At 44.0% G+C, this 27287-nt stretch overlaps 1 protein-coding gene across 2 annotated transcripts in view; it reads right to left on the bottom strand.

Moving 5' to 3' along the window:
* Positions 1-18828, bottom strand: part of LOC110368831 — a 75740-nt gene extending 56912 nt beyond the window's left edge. For both annotated transcript variants that reach the window (XM_021319082.2, XM_021319085.2), the window contains exon 1: positions 18564-18828. In XM_021319082.2, coding sequence (XP_021174757.2) covers positions 18564-18642 — 79 coding nt within the window. In that variant the 5' untranslated portion in view covers positions 18643-18828. The remainder of the gene's footprint in view (positions 1-18563) is intronic.
* Positions 18829-27287: the final 8459 nt, after the last annotated feature.

The raw sequence follows: 27287 nt of genomic DNA, 5'->3' as shown, positions 1-27287 counted from the left end.
TCTTTCCTCCATCATTACTCACGGACGGTAGTTTATTAGACGGCTCATTAAATATTTGAGAAAACACCTTCTACAGTTTGTCCTCCTTCAGCCACCAAGCCGTCCTTAATGAAGGGAATACTTGAGGACGGAAGCTGTTACGAAAGTTGAAGTCTCCTCCGGTCTGAGAGGGCCGTCGACCACAAACATGATGAGGTCACGTTGTGCAGCAACTAAGGGAGGCTTGGCTCGGCGTTGGAACAAGCTGAGCCGGACAAACAAAACGCCTGTGTGTGTCACTTACTTTCACACACAGCGGCGGGTAAACATGTTTCATAATCAAACGTGTGCAGCACAACTCGCACAGACAGCTGTTTTTCACTAAGAAAGAGCGGTGAGTGCTGGATGACCAAGAAAGTGGTCACTCATTAGCTCCTCTTTTTTAAATTTCTCAGTGGTCTCTCTCCTCCTTCTCTTAGTTCCGTCTCCCTCGCTCCACGGCAGCGTAATGCCAGCTTCCCTCAGCCCTCCGGACTCCTGCGTCACTTCCCCTCCCGGTCGGCTGTCGTGTAAACACAAGCACACCCCTGCACACAGGCGCGCTCCGACATATGAGCTCCGAGGCACACGTACGAAAACACTCGGTCACATGGCTGCTGCTAATTATGACCACACGAACCCGGCGGAAATACAACTTTCACAGCTGGCTCTCTGAGCTGCAGCAACACACAGACGCAGGGCAAAAAAAAATGGGAACTTTGGCGTCAAGTATTCACGGGTCTTTTAACAAAGTGGATGGAGGTGGCGTTTGAGAGCAGAGAGGGATGATTTACAAGAAAAGGTGGAGGGAGTGTTTCTTTATTAACTAATGTGCAATAATCTATTTAATACATTGTACTACAACCCGTGCAATAATCCTGATGTAGTGACTTCTGCTGCTATCAACACCTGAACATATGTCAGTACACATGTATGTATGTATGTACAAATGTATACAATGTATATGCACGTATATACACGTAGGTACGTATGTATGTAGGCGTATAGATATATGTATAGATATAAGTATATATATATATGTTTATATATATATAGACCACTATGTATGTAAATAAGACATCATATGCCCATCCCTATTTCTTTTGTATTTTTTTGGTATTCTTTTTGATCCATTGTATATATGAAGATTCACTGTATATAACTGAATGCACCTTCCCTACTCTGCACCTTCTTGTATGAGCCGATGTGACGAGTGAATTTCTCCATTGTGAGATCAATAAAGACTATCTTATCTTATCTTAAAACCATAACAACAATTCCAAAAACAACAATTTACTCGCTTAGACAGTTCTTTCTTTGCCTTTTCATTGCATGTTTTATATTATTAGAAGCAGTTTTCAAATGCTTATTTCAGTTAAGGGAAAAAGCTTTCTATACCAACCTGGCCTTGTGTGAAAAAGCAATTGCCCACTGGACCTAATAACTGGTTGTGCAGCAACCACTGCTATCAAACATTTGTAATCATGAGCCTTTTACATCATTTTGGTGTAATTTGAGCTCACGTTCCTTTGCAGAATAATTTTATTTAATCGGCATACGAGGGATTCTGAGCATGAACAGCCCGTCGAAGGTGGTGTTAGAACATCTCTATCAGTTCCTAGTCCAGTCTTTGACTGGACCACTCCAAAACATTCATTTAGTGTTTCTGACCCTTTCAGAGGCGTGGTTTGGATCATGGTACTGCTGAATAACCTAAGTGATCTGTAGCTTAAGGCTATGGCCTGGTGGCCAAAATCCTTCAGGATGTTCTGGTAGAGAGAATATTTAATTTACTCCCAGCATGTTGTCCAGGTCCTGAAACACAAACAGAAAAGCATCCGCAGACCATCACATTGCTACCATTATAATTTACTCTGGATATGATTCTCTATTTCTGGGGTTAAAAAGGTTAATTTTATGTTAGCTGTAACAGGTCACACGTTCTTCAAAATATATGAATTGTGTATCCTCAGTCAACAGATTATTCTCCCAAAGCCTGCAGGATCATCGGAATGATTCTTGGTGAATCACAGATGGCCCTTTGTAAATGAGTAATTGATACAGTGTTGGAGGACCTTGGGCAGGAAGACCACATCTGGGACTGTTCAATTGGTCCATGTTTTCTCCTTTTGTGGCTCTTACTGTAGTTTTCCGGAGTCCCAAACACTAAAGATAGCTTTGAAGAAAGTTCCTATCTGTTAGCTGTCAATAACCTTGTTATTGGTTCTTGATTTTCTAGAGATTGGAGTGTTGGTTCTTGGGTTCTTTCCGCCTACTTCATGTGTGTTGGTTCTTGGGTTCTTTCTGCCTACTTCATGTTGTCAGACAGGGTCTGTTTCACAAATTTCTGAGATTCTGCCAGTCTGGCAGTAACCAGGCCTGGGTTTGACTAAGGAAATGGAACTCAGCAATCAACAACACTGTTATTATGGGGGATGGTCAATTACTTTTCTACAGGAAGAAGTATGTTTGAAAAACTGCATTTTGCATCTAAACAGGTTATCTTTGCTATTACAATGTCATCAAATGAAACAGTTAAGGGTGGCAAGCAGGCAAAAATAGGAAAGAGGTATAAAGGTTCAGGTTTTCAGAGCTCTAGCAACACAGTTTCATAAAAGGTTTATAAGAAACAGGCAACTTTTTTTTTTAAATGGGAAAGTATAAATCCCAATTGTTTGGACATTTTCTGAGGGTTCCCTCAGGGGTCAGTGCTGTGTCCAGAAATATTTATTCGGTATATGAAAGATATATGCAAAGGGGTAGTTTTTTGTTTGTTTTTTTGTTTTGTTTTTTGCGGAAGATACCAGAATATGTGTGCTCGGAGAAGGAGTTCAAAGTAAATTCAAGTATTACCATCAATTACACTAAACACATTTTATTTAAACATTGCTTTTAAATATGGAACTGGGTGTCAAATTGAATAATGTCATAACTAAAGGAGTTTGGAAACAGCAGTGACAATAGATCAGAAAACTAGTTGGGAACAGTGTCTGTGTGGAACTATATATATATATATATATATATATATATATATATATATATATATATATATATATATATATATATATATATTAGGGCTGGGCAAGTTAACGCGTTAATTTCGCGTTAACTCATTAGACTATTAACGGCAATATTTTCTTTAACGCGCATTAACGCATGTTGCTCACATGCTTTTATTTTGTGAAGGTCTGTTGCTGCGGTGTAGGGGTTTGAATCAGAACAGTAGGTGGCGATAATGCGCCAATAACCTCGCTGTCAGCCCAGCCTCGGATTCACAGAGGAAGAAAGGTGCTGGCCCGAGAAAAAAAACTAAGCTGACATGCGGAAGGCGGTGTTTCCCGCAGGAATTTGCTTAGGCGAGGCGGTGAGTTGGCGAACGGAACAAGTTTTGTGCGGAGCGGAGCGGGGGGGTCTGCTTAGACGCCGTCGGTGAAATCGCTTCTCGCTTCAAAGTATCCATGTGTTTTTGCCTGTTTTCCCCCTGCCATTCACTATATGCACGCGAGAAAGCAACAACAAAAAAACGCATATTTAACGTCAAATAAACACAAGCATATCGAGTTAGCAAGCATTTCAGTTTAAAGTTCTTCCAGCATCGAATATGACAGAAACAAGTTAGTTGTAACCACTGCCAAGTTAAACTTTGGTATTGAACATAAAATGGTAATGCTGCTTCCTGCTGTTACCTCAGAAATTGCCTGTTTTTGGTAGATTTTTTCCCAATAAAGAGAATTCCCTGTCAGTGGCAATAAGCTTTAATTTATTATTATTGCTATTTTTTGTTTTACATGTTGAGCTTTACACTAAATATGTGTTACTGATAAGTGCTACAAATGTTACAACACTTTTGTTCATATGGCAGCAGAACATTAAAATAAAAGTTCTCTTTACACTACTTTTGAATTCATTCTTGGAGTTTGTAAATACAATGCGATTAATCGCGATTAATCAGGCAAATTTGCGATTAATCGCGATTAAATATTTTAATCGTTGCCCAGCCCTAATATATATATATATATATATATATATATATATATATATATATATATATATATATATATATATATATATATATATATATATTGAGGTAATGGGTGGGATTTAATAAGTTTCTGCTTATAGACATAACATTAGGCTATTATACAGTAAACAGTGTGGAGCATCTGTTGTTCATTTTATGTTTTATTTTTTTTTCAATTTCCTGTTTGTTGTTTCTTCAACTCTTATGATTACCCCTCGTGTTCGAAATAACTATGCTAAACTAATTCAGCGGTTGACATTCAGCAGAGGAAACAGTGAAAACCCACATGCCCATCTGTGTCCAAATGAAAACGCCGTGTTTGCTGAGACAATAGGAAAGCAAACATTGAACGAACGTGCTGCGCAGTCTGTGACGCAGATTGGAAAGTCTGTGATCAGTTAGCTACAAGCCAGCGGCCACAAAAACACACACAGATAAACAGGAACACAAGTCAAACAGGCAGGGCCGAGCTCTTGCTTCTGGACTCTTCTGAAACACTCCAACCATTTCAAGCACGTCAGTAATTTGAGGTCTGGGCAAATTTCTGGATTTCTGAGGTTTTAATGTTCTCAAACAATGCCGCTTAGAGCGGATACGGCGGCTTATAGAGCTGTGAAAGTTTGCTTCAAAAGCATGAAGGGTTTTTTTTTTCCTGCCTAATAAGGCCTAACATAGCAGGATTAGCTGGTTAATGGCTATTACTGAAGGATTATTGCAAATATTACCATGGAGGCCATGGCTGGGTACACAGAAGCTCACGTTCCTGCCTCGCTCGGGCTTGTCAGGGCACAGCTGTGGATTTGTTTACGAGGGGAACAGCATTCAAATGCCGGTCTGATCAAAAACACAAAGCCAGCGCGCAGCGGCAGAGATGATGCAAACCACAGAGCTTCTGCAGCAGAGCAACCGTGAAACGTTCGCGCTCAGATTGCTCCACGTCATCAGCCGCGTTGATGTAATGCATTCTGAGAAAATGTGCTGTCAGAGCTTTGCTATGCCTTCACGGCGCATTACGGCGCCCCTTTGATGTCGTTATGTAATCTCTGGCCTGGATTCTAAAGCTTATAGCACAGCGTTTCACGGGTCCGAATGCGTTTAGCTGCAATGCACATATTAGCAGGGGGCCTGGGTCAGATTTGCACAAGTATTTAGCATGTTTTTGTAAGGTTTTGTAACCGCCTTCCGAACCATCTTGGAGCTTGTAAACTGTGATTTTTTTTTAAAGAGTATTACCCTATCCAAACTGATCTCATCTCTAAACAGCAGGAACACAGAGCGGTGTTCTTTTGGCCAGCTGACTGGCAGTGCGCAGCAAGAGTTTGGGAAAAAGCCAGGGCTGTATTTCTTAATGCTCCATATATGTAAAAAAAGCTCTGGTCTCTTCAGCACCTTTCTCGCATGTCATTAAACGGATTTTAAAACATAGGAACAGGTTGAGGGAACATTTTCTGTAACGTTCTGTTGTGGTTTAGGTTATTTTTTCAGTTAGCCAACTTTTCTGTCTAAGGATTTATTTCTGTTTTTGTATTGTTTCGGATTTATGCTTAGTCTGTTTTAAGTTATATGGTCTTTGTTATTATTTTATGTCAGCTCGTGTTCGTTAGTCTTTGTCTTGCTTTCTATCCTAGGTTTATTCTTTATTAGTCTGTATGTTCCCTTAATTGCTTTCATCTGTTTTGGTTAATTGGTCCCGCCCTGCTCACCTGTTCCGTCCTCTTATTTAAGCCTACCTTAGTTGTTTGTCTGGTGCCAGGTCGTCTGTTTGAGTATGGGTGAGTCTCCTCCTGCAAGTTTCTGTTTATTGGTTTGCTTTTGGATTTTTGACCCCTTGTCTCCAGTGATCTGAGCCATCCTGTTTCTGTCTGTTCCTGCCCTGCCTGTCCAGCTAGTCTGTTTATTTTTGTGCCGTCTTTTGGTTGTGAGGTCTTTTTGGTTTTTGCCCCAGTCTTTGATTTTTGTTAATAAAGAACCTGATCTGAACCTCTGCTGGTCTGGCTGAATTCTGGGTCCCCTGCCTCTGATTCATTACATTTTCTTGCTGTTTTGAAACTGGAACCTTTAAAAACACTGTCTGATAATGTCTTGATACCAGTACATGCCCTCAGTAGGCCCATGCATGATCAGTAACAGCTAGAACTTGTATCCTGTGTGCAAGTGATCCAGCCACAGGGACAGTTTAGAGACATCAGCTGATCTGGACTAAGTCACCTTTTGTTAAAGGAGCAATAAGCTAATTTTCACCACTAGGGGGTGCTTGAGCACTGTCTGTAGACCAAAACAAGATGCATATCAAGCCACACCTATCTTTACCTCAGCTCCCATTTCTGTGATAAATACACAGCAGGACAGCATCACCTTTCAGAGGAACATGTCTAGTAAGGAAGAAAGCAACTCATAACTTTATAATGATGTCAGCAAGAGAACGGTTTGATCCGCTGGCCGTGCTCTCCATCATTTTCTGCATGGCGATGGCATTTTATGGGCAGGGAGGTGCTAAGCCCTGAGTGGCAGCTGTTACCATGCATCTAAAATAACAAATTTTCCCTTATTGCTCCTTTAGCAATACAAATCTGTCAAAACCGCATGAAAGTTATTCTCCATGATTGTGTTTTCATATATCTAAGAAAGTGCAGTGAGTGCTGGATAACCAAGACTGAAAAAAAGTAGGGCTTTTTGGGGGGGGCATTTTTATAGGTATGAACATTCATGGAAAGTGAAAATACAAATATGTTTTATTTACTTATTACTATATCTGTGAGTGAGTCCTTTCTGTCATATTCGGTGTCCATCCCTCCCTCCATCCATCCTTTGTGTGTAATACTTAAGAAATGTAATTTAAAGGAATGAAAACAAGTATGCTATCATGTGTAACAATCCTTTTTTGTGTACGTTGGCTGTACATTTTAGGGACCACAATGCTTTCTTGCATTTAAGTGATAAATATTGGCCGGTGTTAACATGTATGAACTTGATGTACTGGCGACCTATCCAGGGTGTACCCCGCCTCCCCCCTAATAATCGCTGAAGAAGGGCATCAACTCCTGCCCTGCCACTACGGACAGTATGGATGAATGTGGGAATGTGTATGTGAATTGTTGTTTCTATGTTTCTGCAACAGCCGTTCACCCTGTCAGATGGTTTCTTGTTTGGACTAACGGAGCCAGCTTTTGAATATTAAAACACTGGCAGCACCTCACAGGCACGTCTCTAAGTATCAAGCAGGAAAAAAGGAAGCCTATAAAAAAAACAAAAAACAAATAGAGTTTGATTTTATAATCATCATCTTCCCAGTAAACAGACAGCCAAATTCAAGTCATGCTTCACATTCGTTTGGAGAGGATTTTGCTATTTGTATATGATGTAGAAATAAAGTCATGTCAACTGGGCTACAACTAACAAGTTCATGTTAATTAATAAAGCGAGGTCTGCGGGGATATGCGTTAGCTGCTATGTTACACTGAGGCAGTCAGTGCTTCAGGCGGACGACGAAAGAGCTGGTACTCTATTCTTTTATTACCTTAATTGGGAACTTTAGTTGACATATAACGAACATTGCAGACGTAATTGGCGTGCTCAATGTGGCATATTACGCATCACAAAGTTTTTCCTTCATTTCCATTTTGGTTATTTAAAGTTCTTCAGCCATTGCTCTTCAAAAAAAACAGTTATAGCATGATTTTAAATGACCATGTTTGATCGTTTTCACATTTAAACAGTACAACTAAAGACTTCAATGTTTTTTATTGGGAATTTTTTTATGATAAACCAGTGGTCTTAAATTTATAGTTTCAAAGCCACATTTGGCTCTTTAAACCCTCCAACTTAGGCTTTTAAAAACTTGAATTAAAATGATAACAGTGTGAACAACATTTTAATTTACAACGGCAATAGAAAATGCTGGTGTTAGAAGTTTAGAGGAATAGATTGATGCTATTACCAGCAGTTATTTTATGTTATGTTTAAAATAAACTATGAGCTTAATTTTTTAATGTGCTACCTAGGTGAATATGTTTGCCCTCGTAAAAGGTCTGTTCACTTCTAAAATTGTAAAATTAAATAATGATAATGATAATGATAATAAAAAACTTTTGTAGCAGTAAGGGCAACTATTGAAAAGGTTGCTGACCATGCAACAGACAAACACAAAGTAGTGCATAACGGTTAAATGGAAGGAAAGGGATACAAACTAGGGTTAGAAAACTTTTTACCTGTGGCGTCTCTGCATTTGGGGCCAGTGGGGCCTGGCCCCACCAGATGTCACTGTGGAGCTCTATGTTCACAATAATCAGTGGGACATGATTGTTCTTTATAGAGCAATATTGTGAAAAACAAGACAGATTCCCTTACCAATAAAATTATGTTATAAACATTTATGTCTATATATCTAAGTCTGCCAGAAAACTGACAACCACAGCAGCTAAATCCTCTTGAGGCGCCTTGATATCGGGGCCGGCCCACCAACGTTTGTTTAAATAATGAACATCTGAAATCTCAGTACATATGCTCAACACGCTCTCAGTAGACAGCTGTGGGGCACAAATCCTACGGCCCCAAGCTCGGATCGTCCAATCAAAATACTAGTCCATGCTACCTCGTTGTTAGCTTGTTGAAGGATCAATGTGAATCTAAATTACATTTAGGTTATACAAAATGGCATTTCTAGTGTGTTGGTTTATGCTAATTGATCTGTTTCATTTAAAATTGATCAAAGTCAGGTTGTATTAATCTAAGAAAAATTTGTTGCTGCAGGTGCATGAAAGCATGCTCTTTAGAAGTGTGCTAATTTGGCTTTCGGGATGTGGAATGTCAATTCACTGGTGTGATAGAAGTTGATATTTGAAGTTGAGGATTATCAAATATAGTTGTAATCAGCTCTATGCATAGCTTTGGCTCAGGAAGCCAACTCAGGAATTGCATAGAGAGGCAATTGGCCACTTTGGGGAGCATTGGCATTGGAGTTTCCCTGGTAAAAAGGTTGCATCTTTGTGGCTTCAAATTGCAAGAGGACATATTCTGTTCCCTTTGCTTATGAGCTAAACAGCAGTTCAGATTCACCAGCTGTCTTGGAGTCTTTAGATTGTGTCTTGGAAAGTGGTGATTGGGAGTTCTGTTGTGCTCCTTGTGTCAGGATGCAGCTTATTGGCTGCATGCTGAGCCTCTCTCCCTCTCTCTTGTTCCTGCGCAGCCTGATCAGTTTCACCTGGCAGGCTGCAATTAACCCACAACTGCTTCCACCTGTTCCCACTGCTTTATCAGACTCACCTCTTTCGGTTCCCGTCGCCGGTCCATAGCGTTCACTCCCGCTCAGTCCCTGCCAGTTTTCCTTGTCAGCTCCGTTTGTACCCGTCAGCCTGAAGACTCCGTTCACCTGGTCTTGTTACAGTCAGCCCATAGACTTTCCGACAGTTTTGTTTCCTCCAGTATTCAGCTCAGACGTTCAGACCTCCACCGTTCGGCTCAGACGTTCAGACCTCCACCGCTCGGCTCAGACGTTCAGACCTCCACCGCTCGGCTCGGACGTTCAGCCCTCCACTGCACGGCTCGGACGTCCTGTGCTCCACTACTCGGCTCTGAGGTTCTGCTCGCCTCTGCTCAGCTCTGATGTTCTGCTCGCCTCTACTCGGCTCTGATGATCTGCTCGGCTCTGCTCGGCTCTGATGCTCTGCTCGGCTCCGATGCTCTGCTCGCCTCTACTCGGCTCTGATGATCTGCTCGGCTCTGCTCGGCTCTGATGCTCTGCTCGGCTCCGATGCTCTGCTCGCCTCTGCTCGGCTCTGATGATCTGCTCGCCACTGCTCGACTCTGACGTTCTGCCTCGCCTCTGCTCGGCTCTGATGCTCTGCTCGGCTCTGACGTTCTGCTCGCCTCTGCTCGGCTTTGACGTTCTGCTCGCCACTGCTCTGCTCGGCTCTGATGCTCTGCGCTCCACGGCTCTGCTCAGATGTCCTGCTCTCCAGTGCTCGGCTCCAGTGTTCCTCCCGGTCAGTCTCTCCACACTCCTCCTGCCAGCCAGCTTCTACACCCTTCACCTCCGTCCGTTGAAAGACTCTGGTCTCATCCTCCATCTTCCAAACTATTCAATAAAACTCACTCATAAGAACTGACTCTGTGTGTGCGTGCTGTGTCCGGGTTCATCCCAGAAAAATATATCATAACATTATGGACCGGCCAAGGGATGAACCCGAGCACGCACAGAGCCTGGTGTAGAAGCTGGTAGGATCTGCCTCGCCTCCGGTTCGTCTCGCCTGGGTCGCAAAGTTGCGACGCCACGCTTCCGTCTCGCCTCGCCTGGGTCGCCGTGCGGCGACGCCTTGCCTCTGTTTCGCCATGGTCGCTGGATTGCGACGTCACGCTTCTGGTTCGTCTGCCGGGGTCGCATCCGCGACGCCCCGCTTCTGACTCTGTTTCCTGGTTCGTCTTTTGCAAGTTCCGCCTCCTACGCTGCGCAGCCGTTAAAGACGGCGCTCCTCGTCGTCGCTGCCCAGCGTTAACTTTTGCTGCTGCCCAGCAGATTCAGACTTTGCTGCCCAGCGCCTTCTGGTTTTTGTTTGGAGTTATTTTTTGGTGTTGTGTTCTAGATCTGCTTTAGTTTCTAGTCTTTTTGTATATTTTTTATTGTTTTAGAAGAATTATTTCCGCCTTCTGTTCTTTGTTTTGGCTCAACCTTAGTTTTTGCTTTACTTAGGATTTTTTTTAGATTTATGTTGCTTTTGAGTATTGTGTTTTATTTTGTTTTTGTCCGGGTTTTTGTGTCCCAGGTTTTTTCTAGTCATTCGGGTTTTTCTTTAGTAGTCTAGTTTTTGGTTTTCTTAGTCAGCTAGTTCGGGTTTTTGTTCTCTGTCTTCTTGTTTTAGCCATAGCCCTGATTTAGTGTTCTAGGTTCGCCTTAGTCTTCTGAGTTTTGTTTTTGAGTTCCAGTTTTTTTTTTTACTTTAGACTTCTTGTTTGCTTTCTGTACAGATTTCTAGCTCTAGTTATCTAGTTTTTCATTAGTTTAGTCGTACTTGCCCTCATCTCCCTGTTCTGTTTCGTTTCATAGTTTTGCTTTAGCGTTTGGTTCCTTTCCTAGTTGTCAGTCTTGTTTGTAGATCCGGTTTCAGCCCTGTAGTTTCGTTAGCTCTGTAGTCCCTGTCTTGACCCTGTAGTCCCTGTCTTGACCCTGTAGTCCCTGTCTAGCCCCTGTAGTTTCAGTCTAGCCCCTGTAATTCCAGTCTAGCCTTTGTAGTTTCTGTCCTAGCCCTGTAGTTCTAGTCTTGTTCTGTATTTGTTTTTTCTTTATTTTAGTTTTGTTTGTCTTTATTTTTCCCCCTTTAGTATTTAGGTGTCTGGGTTCCTGCGCTGTATGGGGTCCTGCGTTGGATGGAGTCCAGCGCTCTTAAAAGTCCCTGCGCTTTCTAGGTCCCTACACCCTTCTCCTGTTTTCGTTGTATGTTTTGCTCGGTTTGGGTTAGTTTAGTTCCCTTCAGTAGTTGTTTTGTTCTGTCTTGTCCTAGTGTATCTGTGTTGTTCCCTTGTTTAGGCGCATGCAGGTCGCCGCCAGAGCCCTCCGGCGCACCCATGTCGCCGGCTGAGCCCTCTGGTGCGCCAGACTGTCGCTGCCCTGCGCATGCAGGTTGCCGCCAGAGCCCTCCGGCGCTCCTATGTCGCCGGCTGAGCCCTCTGGTGCGCCAGCCTGTCGCTACCCAGTGCACGCAGGTCGCCGCCAGAGCCCTCCGGTGCTTAAGTCGCTGTCTGTGCCCTCTGGCGCGCCTGGCCTGTTACTGCCTAGCTCACCCTCTTGTTGTTGTTCCCTTGTTTAGGCGCTGCCAGAGCCCTCCGGCGCCCCTATGTCGCCGGCTGAGCCCTCTGGTGCGCCAACCTGTCGCTGCCCAGCGCACGCAGGTCGCCGCCAGAGCCCTCCGGTGCTTAAGTCGCTGTCTGTGCCCTCTGGCGCGCTTGGCCTGTTGCTGCCTAGCTCACCCTCTAGTTCCCTGGTGTTTAGGTCTTGTTTTCCTGGCGTTTAGATTTAGTGTTCCCCAGCGTGTTAGGACGCCCTCTGATTCTCGGTTTCCCGGCGTGTTAGGACGCCCTCTGATTCGTGGTTCCCCGGCGTGTTAGGACGCCCTCATTTCTCGGTTCCTCGGCGTGTTAGTACGTCCTCCGTTCTTGTTCCCTGGTGTTTTAGATATTCCTGTTTCCCTTGTGCCCCGGCGTTCCCTTTGCGCCCCGGCATTCTTCTTCCTGGCGCCCCGGCGTTCTCTTCCCCAAGCCCCGGTGTTTCCCTCACGCCCCGGCGGGTTTTCCCCTGGCGTTTCTGTACACCAGTCGTGTTCCAGCAGGAGTTGTTGAGCCTTGGTGTTTTCGTACGCCTGTTCTTCCCTCTGGCGCTGTCGTACGCTTGTTCTTCCCTCTGGCGTTGTCGTACGCTTGTTCTTCCCTCTGGCGTTGTCGTACGCTTGTTCTTCCCTCTGGCGTTGTCGTACGCTTGTTCTTCCCTCTGGCGTTGTCGTACGCTTGTTCTTCCCTCTGGCGTTGTCGTACGCTTGTTCTTCCCTCTGGCGTTGTCGTACGCCTGTTCTTCCCTCTGGCGTTGTCGTACGCCTGTTCTTCCCTCTGGCGTTGTCGTACGCCTGTTCTTCCCTCTGGCGTTGTCGTACGCCTGTTCTTCCCTCTGGCGTTGTCGTACGCCTGTTCTTCCCTCTGGCGTTGTCGTACGCCTGTTCTTCCCTCTGGCGTTGTCGTACGCCTGTTCTTCCCTCTGGCGTTGTCGTACACTTGTTCTTCCCTCTGGCGTTGTCGTACGCTTATCCTTCCCTTTGGCGTTAAGTACACCCGTTCCTTCCCTTTGGCGTTAAGTACGCCCGTTCCTTCCCTTTGGCGTTAAGTACGCCCGTTCCTTCCCTTTGGCGTTAAGTACGCCCGTTCCTTCCCTTTGGCGTTAAGTACGCCCGTTCCTTCCCCTTGGCGTTAAGTACGCCCGTTCTTTCCCCTTGGCGTTAAGTACGCCCGTTCCTTCCCTTTGGCGTTAAGTACGCCCGTTCCTTCCCTTTGGCGTTAAGTACGCTCGTTCCTTCCCTTTGGCGTTAAGTACGCCCGTTTCTTCCCTTTGGCGTTAAGTACGCTTGTTCCTTCCCTTTGGCGTTAAGTACGCCCGTTCCTTCCCTTTGGCGTTAAGTACGCCCGTTCTTTCCCCTTGGCGTTTTGTACGCCCGTTCTTTTCCTTTGGCGTTAAGTACGTCCGTTCTTCCCTCTTGGCGTTTTCGTACGCCTATATTTTCCCCGTGACGCTGTCATGCGTCCGTTTCGCCTCGGCGTTTCCCTCACGCCCCGGCGATCTCGCCCCTTGGGCCCCTGCGCTCCTCTCACGCTTCGGCGTTGTTTCTCCTTGGCGTTTCCACACGCCCGTTCCTTGCCCTTGGCGTTTCCACACGCCCGTTCCTTGCCCTTGGCGTTTCCATACGCCCGTTCCTTGCCCTTGGCGTTTCCATACGCCCGTTCCTTCCCTTTTGGCGTTTCCATACGCCCGATCCTTCCCTTTTTGGCGTTTCCATACGCCCGATCCTTCCCTTTTGGCGTTGTGTTGCGCCCGTTCCTTCCCTTTGGCGCTGTGTTGCGCCCGTTCCTTCCCTTTGGCGCTGTGTTGCGCCCGTTCCTTCCCTTTGGCGCTGTGTTGCGCTCGCTCTTTCCCCAGCGCTGTCAAGTACTCGCTTTTTCCCCGGCGCAGTCAAGCGTTCGTGTCTTTCCCTGATGTGCCGCCCCCTGATTGTGCTTTGGCACATCAGTGTTCTCTAGCTCCTTGGTTCCCCCGTGTTCTTTGGCTCCTTGATTCCCCGCTGTTCTCTAGTTCCTTGGTTCCCCGCTGTTCTCTAGCTCCTTGGTTCCCCGTGTTCTCTGGCCCCTTTTGTGTTTGCAGGCTCTTTGGTCCCTCAGTGTTCGGTTTCGACTCTTGCCCGCCTTCCTGGGCCCCCTCCACCCGCCCGGCGTGGGGATTCTGGGCCGTCCGGTGTCCGGCCTTGGGGGGGGGGGTACTGTCAGGATGCAGCTTATTGGCTGCATGCTGAGCCTCTCTCCCTCTCTCTTGTTCCTGCGCAGCCTGATCAGTTTCACCTGGCAGGCTGCAATTAACCCACAACTGCTTCCACCTGTTCCCACTGCTTTATCAGACTCACCTCTTTCGGTTCCCGTCGCCGGTCCATAGCGTTCACTCCCGCTCAGTCCCTGCCAGTTTTCCTTGTCAGCTCCGTTTGTACCCGTCAGCCTGAAGACTCCGTTCACCTGGTCTTGTTACAGTCAGCCCATAGACTTTCCGACAGTTTTGTTTCCTCCAGTATTCAGCTCAGACGTTCAGACCTCCACCGTTCGGCTCAGACGTTCAGACCTCCACCGCTCGGCTCAGACGTTCAGACCTCCACCGCTCGGCTCGGACGTTCAGCCCTCCACTGCACGGCTCGGACGTCCTGTGCTCCACTACTCGGCTCTGAGGTTCTGCTCGCCTCTGCTCAGCTCTGATGTTCTGCTCGCCTCTACTCGGCTCTGATGATCTGCTCGGCTCTGCTCGGCTCTGATGCTCTGCTCGGCTCCGATGCTCTGCTCGCCTCTACTCGGCTCTGATGATCTGCTCGGCTCTGCTCGGCTCTGATGCTCTGCTCGGCTCCGATGCTCTGCTCGCCTCTGCTCGGCTCTGATGATCTGCTCGCCACTGCTCGACTCTGACGTTCTGCCTCGCCTCTGCTCGGCTCTGATGCTCTGCTCGGCTCTGACGTTCTGCTCGCCTCTGCTCGGCTTTGACGTTCTGCTCGCCACTGCTCTGCTCGGCTCTGATGCTCTGCGCTCCACGGCTCTGCTCAGATGTCCTGCTCTCCAGTGCTCGGCTCCAGAGTTCCTCCCGGTCAGTCTCTCCACACTCCTCCTGCCAGCCAGCTTCTACACCCTTCACCTCCGTCCGTTGAAAGACTCTGGTCTCATCCTCCATCTTCCAAACTATTCAATAAAACTCACTCATAAGAACTGACTCTGTGTGTGCGTGCTGTGTCCGGGTTCATCCCAGAAAAATATATCATAACACCTTGGGGATTTCAAAGTCCGTGTGGGCAATGGTGGAGCTACCTGGAAGAGTGTGATGGGAAGGAATCCAGTGGAAGGAAGGAATCCAATCACACAGCTGATTCCAAACAGTCTTGTTATTGGTCTCAAACATAATGTTTGTTTTGGACCTCCAATGCCTAGTAAATGTATTTCATTGGTGTATTTTGTACCAGGCTTCTTGAGTGAAAGGTCAATGTTTGATTTTGTGATTGTACTATCAGAGCTGTTGCATTATGTCTTGGTCATTTTGGGCGAAGACAGGGGCAGAGCTTTCAACCCGGCTTAGTCTAGGGCGTTGTAAATGAGTCACTGACAGAACCTCAGCTCCAGGAACAACAATGTCGCTTTTGTCCTAGCTGCAGAACAGGGCGACTGAGAGTTTTTTTTTTCAATAGTCTACTTTTGCGGACATAACCTGAACAAGAGCTGTGTCAAAATTCTCAGCACAAAGTTGACTTTGTTCCCAGTGCAAGCGTGACTCTGCTAGGGCGGTGTTCATGGACAGAATCTCAAGGTGCAGTCATGGAGAGGGTCTCTGGTTTGAGAACCTTAGGGTTTTGTTTTTGCTTATTGGAGATGATGTGGTTCTGATGGCATCTGCAGACCACGTCCTTCACCACGCAATGGAGCAGCCTAATGTGAGGCACCATGGACAAGTGATAGTAAAAGGCTGTGTCTCACAACCAGAAAAGGGTGAAATGCTCCCTCTTGGTAGGGGGTTAGTCTTCAAGCAGAGGAGTTTAAAGTAAAAGCATATTCAGAAAAATTTGAAAAGTTCCACCAAAGGAGGAAGTCTGATGCTAACCAACCAATAGGGAGCAGTTGTCCCCCTCGAGACCCACCTTTCCTCATTTGCATAAGGAGGCAGAAATCCATTAGGAAATGGAAAAGGTACAGGCATAAATAAGTAGGGTTGAAGAAATAGATGGGGTAAAAATATAGAAAGGGACAATAAAACAGCCAAAAATATTTAAAAATAGACAGAAATGAATACATTTCAAATATAAGTAATTAATAAATAAAGTTGACAATTATAATGAGTAATAAATGAGGCTATTATTAAAGAGGGAGAAAATATGCTAATTAAAAGAGATATTTACGTTTATGTCTCATTATATAATTTAATTACTGCTTACATTTATCTATATGCTGTATTTTTGTGTATTTATTTTATGCTAATACATTTATTGAGCATGCGTTTATTTCTAATTTTATTTTTGATTATGTCAGGGTTAGTCCTCCATAAGCAGCCGCTAGCTTGATTTGCCACATTGAACCATGGAGAGTAAGCAGAGTTACGCTGGTAAGCACGCCACGGTTTGGTCCTTTGAGGTGGAGGATTTTTCACCCCCCTCGTCCCCGGAGGTTGAGGGAGTCTTTGTGGAGCCCAGCGGGTCAGAACCTCATCGGTTAGAGCCGCTGGCTCAAGGCGCTGACTCGGCAATGACTGAAGCCAGTGCTGCCAAGGCAGAGGAGGGCAGGATTTGTCCAACTATATATCATATTTATTTCCCGCTTCGTAATCCAGGTTGAGATCACCGACAGCTTTGTGCATCCATTTGCAATATGGAAACAGAGTGTGGTTGATCTTCTCTCTGCTCCGTTTGCTCTGACTGCGGCAGGTTTCAGGACGAGGCAGCAGCTGTTTGCCTGTGAGACAGCGCTGAGGGATGTAGGCATGTGCTCAAAATAATGACAAGGATATGTAAACAGTACTATAAGACAACTATGCTAACAGTTTATTAGCAAAGGAAAAGTGGATTTAGGGGTGAGTTACACTTTAAATATCATGTTTTTTTTCCACTCATGACAGTAGGACGGAGTGGGAAATGCACGGACAGATACGGGCCTTGTGTGCAGTAATAAAGGGTTGCTCCTTTATATTGTGGTGATAAAGGACTGAGTCTAAAAATAAAGCCCTCAATTCTACGTTCCAATTCTCACCTAAGTAAGTAAGGAAGGAAGGATGGTCATATGGGTCATTGTTGGGCATCATATGGTCAACATCTAGTCATCTGCCTGTTTCCACCTCCATCTCCTGGTCAGTCAGTTCTGCCACCTTCAGCTGGTCCACTCCTGCCATCCATAGTTATCAGCTGCAGCTGCCATTATTGGGTATGAGTCAATAGTAATGTGTTATATTGTAGCCCACTATATTTAGGCTTTTTAAAAATTAGCTTTTAGCGCTTTAGAGTGAAAAAAATCTGCAGTCGCGTTGCTTTTGGATCCGACTGCTGCCTTCTATCCATACATCACAACATCCTTACTGCAAGTGTTGAATCCGACGTGTTTCCATTTATTCAGGGGAGTTGTCCTCCACGGCCGTTTCCTCCAGCCTCCAGTTTAGATTGCATCTTCTTTTAATTATATACCATTGGGAGTATTGCTGTTTAGTAATAATTTTTTCTGTGCATCTCTTGTAACATTTAAGGCACATCAATGCTTAATTTTAGCCCATTTTTATTGCATGTGCTTTCTTAGAGGGTCTATTGAAAAAAAAAAATCCCACGTAATTTTGCTGCCTTTGAATTTAACTGCTCCTCTATGGTTATCAGGGATTACAGGGATTTACAAACATGACAGGATATGCTTGTCAACTAGCTAATTTTTCTTTTACTTAAAAATACCTTTTTTAACATTTTATTTAGACAGGAATGTAATTAGGGTTAGGATTAATTATGAAAGTGAAAAGAAATAGCTTCGAACATATTACTGTGTATGTTGAATCTGAAACAGGTTTCCCTTTTTCAATCACAAACAAAAACGTTGTCAGTAAATAATTTATATAAAAAAACGTACCAATAAATTTGACTTGAATTGTTTAAATTTAGCCGGCCGTGACGTCCATTTAACCGGTTGTGTCGCATGTCTCCCTTTTATTATAGGACCATTTCAACTTCGGACGCCTGTCCCTTTAAAATCCTTTGCACGGCCCTGGTTGCGAACTGCGAAACTCTATTATTAAACTTGCAATCATGAAAGAGATAACGTAGCCTCGGCCTCCTACCAGCCACCGCCGTTCATTCTGACTGTAAACAGTGTGTTATTGTTGGTTTCTGGGAGCTTACGCTGTCAAAGAGTCGCAGGATGTTTCCCCCGTCCAGCCAGAAGCGTCGCCTCGGCGCTCCTCCGCGCAAAAACGCTTCGCCTCTCAGTTGTTTACTGCAAGTTCAATTTCTATCTGCGCAACACCACCTGGAATGCGGACACTGGCGACCGCGGAGTCAGGGAGAACGCACGCTTGTGTGGGGAATGATAAACACAGTAGAATGCTCTATTCCCGGAGGGTGACAGCGCATTTTCCCCCATAAACGGCGAGAGAAAAAAAGGGAAAGCCGACAGATGCGGGTTGTCCCTACAGCAGGGCAGCAGCGCCAACGCACCTGCGGCAGCGACGCGCCGCGCCGCGCCGCGCCGCTCCGCACCGCGCCGCGCAGCAAAGGCAGATAACTTCACTCACGTATGAAGGCTGCTCCTCCTTTCCGGGCCCTCTCTGTTTGGAACTGCGTGCAAAAAAACCTCGGCAGGTGCAGTCCCATCCAATGAGGCGCAGTGAGTCCGGCTCGTGTTCGGCTCGGCTCGGCTCGGCTCGTCCCGGTCAGGATCGGCCACTCTCACTCCACCCGTCCACCCTGACAGCCGAACGACTGCGTACATTTCCGGCCCCTTCTCCATCCAGCGGAGGAACTTTAGTGCGCTGCGCTCTCCGGCTCGGAGCTCCTGCCTTTTCATTATATCACGTCCATGTGACACAGCTCGAGATCTCACTCAGCCGAAACTTAAAGGGACCTCTCGTGCGATGGCTCCCCGTGCGCGCTCCTGGTGGGCGGTGCGCGTCCCAGAAAGCTAGAGATGCTTCGGGCACCGCGGGAGGGGCAAAGAGGCAGCGCGGCGCTGCCGATCGGCTGCAGATCAACAAGGTAGATTACTTTTAGAGGAGGGAAACGGGGGTGGGTAAAGTGTATTTGGGGGGGTTTGGGGAGCCACTGGTCCTTGCGTTAATGGCTCCTGGCACTGCAACAGTTTTGCGCCCAATACACGACACAAGTCCTATGAACGTTCTCTGGAACAAACAAGTAGAACAAAACATCTTAATGTAATAATAACTGATCTTTAGATACATGAACTAGCTGTGACAAAACAACGTCCCACACAGAGGACAGGGAGGACACCATGCGTGCCAAAGAGACCAGATACAGACCCAACCCCGGGCCCGGCCCCGCCCTCTTATAATTAAAGTTGATAAAGGACAACAAAGTCCAGATCTCAGGTAAATAGAACATTTGTGGTCCTATCAGAGCTGAAAAGTTGTGCGTGACAACACGAACGAGAGGATTGGGTCGGCAAACTATTGTGAGAAGCTTTTGGAAGGATATAAGTAAAAATCTTTGACCCCTTCATAAAGAATGATCCAATTGCTCAGGTCTTTAGCATGTAAAGATCTGTAATGACTAGCAGATCAGAGAACCTGAAATTCGAGCCGGACACGGTGTTGAGCTTAAAAAGGTTTATTGTTGAATAAAAAAACGGAAAACAAACACCGGCAGGCGAAAGTCCAGAAAGGAGCGGGCTGCTCACAGCAGGAGACGAGGCAGGCAAGGCTGGAGGCAGAGAGCAGGTCTGCAGGGCGAGCTAGGGTCATCTACGGGTTGGCAGGCAGGAGAGGCCTGGGCCGGAATCAGAGAGACGACGAGGCGTCCAGCAAGGGCAAGGCAACATCCCAGAACTTGAGGCAAGGTCAAAAACAGGCAGGCAGACTAGGAATGCTGGAAGGCTTACTCACGCGATTTCGTCCAGCCGATTTGGCAGTGAGTGACTGTGGGAGGCAGGAACAAAAAAAATAAGCAGAGTCCCAGGTGAGATGACTGGAAGCGAATTAAAAGCAGCAGGTGATGCTGATAATATGGAGTGGAGCAGAGAATGAGGGGGAAACTGGCCAAAAATATATAAACAAAAAGGCCAAATCACGACATAGATCTGTTTTCAGCTGTATATGCTGATGCTGGTTATAATGATGAAGAGCAGTAAGGAGCTGGCCCATAGTACAACATCCGGGTTAACTCCATTAAGTTGGCTGTGTTCTTTCCTAGTGACTTCATCTGGTGTGTGACATCATCATTTGGTGACTAACATTGGGGGGGAAACCAGATGATCTCATTTTTGATGATGGTAAATCGGAACTTTTTATTGCACTTCTTTAATCTTACTGTGTACTTCACTTCATTTAGGTCTTGGCAACATGCTACGTGCACCCATTAATGGAATATAAGACGGTGCTGCGTCCAATCAGTCAAGGGATTTATCAATGCCTATTGTGATGTTATAAACAAAAAAGCCTTAATACATATATAAATGAATTAATCAATGATAATAATAATAATAATAATTATTATTATTATTATTATAATAATGACAATAATAATAGTAATAATAATAATAATTATTATTATTATTATTATAATTGTTGTTGTTGTTGTTGTTGTTTTATTATTATATTGTTATTGTTGTTGTTTTATTATTATATTGTTATTGTTATTATTATTTATCAATGCCTATTGTGATGTTATAAACAAAAAAGCCTTAATACATATATAAATCAATTAATCAATGATAATGATATTAATAATAATGACAATAATAATAATAATAAGTATTATTATTATAATTATTGTTGTTGTTGTTGTTTTATTATTATATTGTTATTGTATTATTATTGTTATTATTATTTATCAATGCCTATGTGATGTTATAAACTAAAAAGCCTTAATACATATATATACATGAATTAATCAATGATAATAATAATAATAATAATAATAACAATTATGATTATTATTATTATTATTATGATAACAATTATTATATATTTTTTATTATTGTTTTTTTATTATTATTATTATTATTATTATTATTATTATTATTATTATTATTATTATTCATTTTATTTGTGGGCCCCTGCTCTCTGTGGTGCCAACCTGAAGGTAAAAGTCCAAACAGTTTGTGTCCAGGATGACTGGGGTCTACAGAGATGTTAGCTGCCTTTTTCTGACCCCAGACGTGTACAAGTCCTGGACGGCTGAAAGGTCAGCCTTGCTGATCCTCTCTGCGGACCCAGTTGTTTGTTGCAGTGGGGACCTGTCATGTTTTGTGCATGAGCCAAGCCACACAGAGACGAATACAGGACGGACTGAATGACGGCAGAGTGGAGGATGACCAGCAGCTGCACGGAGTCCAGTCTCTGCTGGGGCTTCTTCTAAACAGCGTCTGTGTGTGAGGACCATCTCGGGTTGAGAGCCAGCTTGGTTCCTAGAGCAGACACGGTGTTGTTGAGGTCGCTGTGGTGAGGCAGTGAGGCAGCGTGGCTGGGTGGGTGGCCTAGTTATTTGGAAGTCATTCGTCATCTCTACTGTCATCAGGGGGTTAAGCTCCAGATGGTTCAGACCGCACCAGTGAAAATTCAACCCACCTCCTGTCTGTATGCAGACTTCTAAATCTCCTGGATCACACCAATGACAGCGATGCCGTCTGCAACCTTCAGGGGCTTCACATACTTGGTCTGCTGAGGTGCAGTCTTTTGCGCACAGAGAAAAGTGAAAGGGGGCAGAGAACACTCCCCTGTTGATGGTTCTTGAACGGGAGAAGATGCTCCCCAGTCTCTCATGCAGTCACACCAGAGGCTTGGGTCCACTGAGAGGAAGGAGCGTCTGGGGAAGGATGTCTGGGTTGATGATGCTGAAGTCCACCGACAGGATGCTACTGTGCGTCCCTGGGCGGTAGAGGTGGTGCAGGATGGCTGACTGCATCATCTGCCGACCTCTTGGCGTCGTGATGTCCTTCAGATGCTTCGACAACTGACGCTGCAAGGATTTCAGCTGTTATCAGCTCAAGGGTTGAGCTGATAACAGCTCAACAATGTTGAAGTTTGGTGAGAAGCTCAGGGAAGGAAACACAACTGACCCATTAAATGAGTGTTCTTATCCGTCGGTACGCACCCGTACACCAGCTTGACCGGATTTGTCCTGCACATTTACTGGAAAACCTTCACTGACAGCCAGACTTGAAAGCGTTTCAGGAAAATGAAACTGCGTGTCACAGCAGCCAGCGAGATCTCTGCCAAATGATTCATCATCGATTCTCACTGAGATTTTACAGACAACTACCCAGACTTCCAGAGCGGTTGCTGCAGGTTGTGGACCAAAATCGAGGTAAATGAGTCACACACGGCACAACAAAAGTTCTCACAAGTCACATTTTGCTTCCTAAACGAATCACTCCTTTGATGTCTGCACAGTCATTTCCTTCTCCAAAATCACTCTCACTTTACAAGAGAGGCAGAAATGTGTTGGCTAGAATTAGAACATTTTAGCCACATGTGCTTGATGGGTTGACTGTCACTGTGCCGTTTAACGCCAGAGACCATAAGCCCCTCAACAAAGGAGCAAGACGAGCAGAGTTAACTCTTTTTTTAGTTTTTTACTCGGAAACTAAAAAAAGATATTAGAAATAATTGCTAAGTTCGTGTCCTAGCGTCCTTTAACTGTGAGTTGGTTTAGAATTTAACCCACAGTCTGGTTTAGAATCAAAAGTTAACCGCAATGTCATCTGTCCGCTCAGACAGCAATGGCCAAGAACAGGGCCGGATTATCCATAAGGGCCAGTGCCCAGGGGCACCAACCATGGGGGGGGCACCACATGACACATGCTTTAAAAATAAATTTTTCATAAATTGTTATATTATTTACTTGAAATTGTTGAAAGACCATGCATTATTCGTTTTGTGAACACTGATGTCACAATAATAATAATAAATGATAGATAAATCAAGATTTTTTTGATTTCAACATTTTAAAATGAGATATTTGAATATTGCTCACTGCTCATATGCCTACATGTAGTTGTGTAAGTTAGTAAATAGTAAATTACATTACAGAAATCCCCTTGATTATGTCTGATGTTTTTGACCGGAGGACAGCACGGGTAAGGGGGGGGGGGGGCTTTGAGGTATAGTGCCCAGGGGCACCACATTGTCTTGATACGGGCCTGGGCAAGAAATGTAAATGAATCTAAAGCCGCCTCCACTTTTTAAGCATTACATCAGAGCTGCATCACTCTCATTCACCCTAAATCAGGTCAAATCCAATAGAAATTCAGTCTCAGTACTGTTGGCTAATCTCATTGTTGGAAATAAAGTTTCAGGTTTGACCGTGAAATCCCTAGCATGTCAAAAACGGTGGACTAAGATCCATTTTTTTTAAATCAGTCGGGCATTCAGCTATCGTGAGCTTTAAAGCGCATGCACATACGTGGACGTAGCAACTGAATTTAAACATTCAGAACGTTCAATTAAAGCCTTTGATAAGAGGGACTCATAGAAAATTAGATCCCAGTGAACAAAACCAGAACTCTGAGGCTTGGGAGACCCCCTGCGGTTTTACAACTGTCGGCAGCAAAAGACACCTCTCGGCTCCGTCTGCCCACCTTTCTTCTGCTATCTGTTGCCTGGCACAACTGCCAGCTTGAAGGGGCTCATTCTGTACCGCCAGCATACAGAGTTCAGACAGTCGAGAAGAGACATCTACTGCCTGCATCCGCCGTCAACACAATTCCCTGTAGCAAGACAGACAGCGGCCTGGCGTACTTTGTGAATTTAGCAATTGTTGAATTAGACAGATGATTGCCAAAACTACCAAGAGTTACACAACGAACAACAGTTAAAGGTGGTCCCGATCAGATTGTTTTTATTCCAAATAATACCTTTCCATTTTGTTTAAAATAGAATACTACTTTGTTATTACATTTTTAATTGTGACCCGTTAATTATGAGAAGAGAATGACCCAAAACGCACTCCAATCCAGATTTAGTTTTCTGATTAAATTACAATATTACATGACGCAAAAATGGATTTTAACTGAGAAGTGCTATATAAATAAACTTGCCTTGCCTTGCATTATTTGCACTCTATGGTCAGGGCTCCTTTTACACAAACTACTGAATCAAGGCAGGCATGGAGCTGGTTCTCGTCAGGTGTCCAGGAAAGCCCAGGTTGTTTTGAGAGCGGCCTTCATGTCATCTACATTTTTTGGGTCTGGTGTCCCTCTCATCTTCTTCTTGACTCCATAGACTGCGGCGTTCAGGGCAGGCCGGTGTGCTGGCCCATCAAGCCCAGCAACACCATGGGTACTGAACCAGGTTTTGGTACCTCTGGCACTGTGGGCTGGCACCAATTCCTGCTGGAAAATGAAATCAGCATCTCCATAAAGCTTGTCAGGAGAAAGAAGCATGGCGAGCTCCAAAATGTCCTGGTAGATTGGCGGGCTGACCTTAGATTCCATTAAAAACAGTTATCCGACTTATTTTTTCTAATAAAATGGCGGATCTAATTTCATCTGGAGAGAAGACTTTGAACCGCTGGACAACAGTCTTGTCCTTTTTAAATCCAGATGAGAAGCTTCTAACCTTCTTACAGCTGTAGCCCATTTCCTGGATTTGTCTGTGTTTGGACTCCAGCTGCAGTCAACACATTTCGAATCTCCCCCTGAATGGGCTTTGCTTCAAACTTCTCTGAAGGATGTCGTTACTCATGCTGCTTGTGCAACACTGCATCTTTTCCTTCCACTCAACTTTCCTTTAACTTGCTTGCATACACTTCTCTGCGCAGAACCAACTTCTGTAGCGATGACCTTGAAATTCTTGCCCTACCCTCTCTGTGGACTGTCTGCTGGACGGGTCAGCTGTCTACCTATGATTGAGCCCATTAAATCACGTTCTGGTGTTGTAATCCCTTACCTTTTTGTGTGTAATGAAACACCAACATTTTTTTCTAAATCAACTGTAAGGCATGAACCATCAAACTTAACAGGAATAAATGCTGGGAATCTGTCAAACGCGTATGCTGAAATTCAGGTTAGATGTTCCCGGTTCATTCGTCTTATAAAGTGTGGCGCTACTTTGGGAAAACAGTGTGAATAGGAACAAATGATGCACTCCAGAGCATCAGTTTTTATCGCCGCCTCTGTGAAATATAATCCTGGTGGAAAAAGCTGCCCGAGTGAATGAAAGAACAATGAGGACAGCGAGTAGTAAAGTAAGCAGGGCTGGAATTTGATAGCTTAAGCAATATAACCAGAAAACAGTACTTTAGGGTCAAACAACATATGAAACGTGTATCTTTATTGAAACCTTGATCTTTGTTATCTCAAGATCTCAAACAAACACCTGCACTTCCACAAGTAGTGTTGCCATGTGCTCACACTGTTGCAGTGAGAAGGATCACCTCACTAGACACTCCCATCTGGTTAACCTGAAGAAGGCTGCCAGTAAAGGTGGGACTGAGCTCTGCAGCCTTCCAGTCAGGCCAGTATGGGGAGGGGCTTACAGACTCACTTACAAGAAGAGTTACAGCAAAAGATTGTGTGGATTTCTAGGCATCATTAAGTTGTTATGGGAACAATATAACTTTGTAAAATCTTTTAAACTACAAATCAAATTAACGAGTGGAGATTCATGCAGCTGATGTCATGGAGGCAGCGCTTAGCGTCCTCATCATGATTCATGCGCTCTGAAGGTAAGGATGAGTCAACATGTAGGGAAAACGGTGAGATCATCCTGAGTTGGAGAGATTTATCATTGGGAGGAAATGGTCAATAGTGTCAAAGAATTGAAATAGCTATTGTGGCTTTGTCACGGTTCTGAACCCCGAGAGCTTGCGCTCTTCCCACGACGCAAGCACCCTGCTCAAAGCACGAGGCCCCTACTCCCCAATATACACCAAGAAATGTAATATGGTGAAAAGGTTGTCTTTCTTGTCTCGCATTTCAAGAGTGAAACTCATATTATACATATTTATTACACACAGGGTGAAATATTTGAGGCAAGTCAAGTTTTTTTGTAGCACATTTCAGTAACAAGACAATTCTAAGTGCTGTACAAGAGGAGAACATAAGAAAAGATGCAGGGGAAAGTACAAATAAATAAATATATATATATATATATATATATATATATATATATATATATATATATATATATATATATATATCGGACTGCAAACTTAATCTAACAAAGTTTCAGATACAACAGTTTAAAATGAACATCAACTCTTGCCTTTAAATGTCCTTTATTTCTTGTAATTGTGAACAAGTTAAATATTAAAAACCCACCGTCTCACATCCTAATCAGCTAATTAACTCCAAACGGCTGCAAAGGTTTCCTGAGCCTCTAAATCAGGGGGCTGCAACCTTTACAATCCAAAGAGCCATAATTAGCCGTCCGTCCAGCTCAAAAAACAACTTCTTCAGAGCTGCTACTCTTACATGACCTTTTCAGAAGAGATGCATTTTTGATATATATCCACGGTAGGAAATTTGTTGCAATTTTTAAAGAGCCACTGCTTTATTTCTATTTTTAGGTTGTAAAATAATGTTCATGGATGAGTCCTTTCAGATGAGAGTAAAGTTTGCATTTCATTTGAAAATGGAAGATCAATTAAAAAAAAACTTTTTACTGATCTTATGTAATTATGTGTTTAATTACCTGTAAGCCTTAATAATCAAAATGACAAGAAACAAATGCTTGACATATTCCACTCTATATGTATAGATTCTGTATAATAAGTTATATTGGTGACCAAAAACTAGTCTTCTCATGATATTGCATTTATTTAAGAATGTACCTGTTTATATGTTCATATTCAATAAATAATATTTTTATTTTATTTCAGCGACTAAATTGACCAAATGAAACACATTATATAGATTAATCCCACACAGACTGATGATCTCAAGCCATTATTTCTCTCAATTATTATGAATTTCTGCTTACAGCTAATGAAAACATGTAATTTAAAATTAGAATATAAAATCACATTTATACAGAAATGTGGGCTAAATGGGTTGCCCTGAGTGTAGTTTCCAACATGACTTCTGCACGCACGCACGCACGCACGCACACACACACACACACACACACACATATTATATATATATATATATATATATATATATATATATATATATATATATATATATATATATATATATATATATATATAATTCTAAAGTCTAATTCTTTTAAAATATGACTATACATATAGAAAAAAAATATGAATCAATGTTGTTTAGCCCATAGCATGATCATAACAGGGCATCTTTTTGTTAAATATCAATTCTTTATGGAGTGATGTAA

The sequence above is a fragment of the Fundulus heteroclitus genome, chromosome 17 (assembly GCF_011125445.2).
Source record: "Fundulus heteroclitus isolate FHET01 chromosome 17, MU-UCD_Fhet_4.1, whole genome shotgun sequence".
In the NCBI taxonomy this organism is placed as follows: Eukaryota; Metazoa; Chordata; class Actinopteri; order Cyprinodontiformes; family Fundulidae; genus Fundulus; species Fundulus heteroclitus.
Note: the sequence above shows the minus strand (reverse complement) of the source record. Positions and strands in the feature narration are given on the sequence as shown.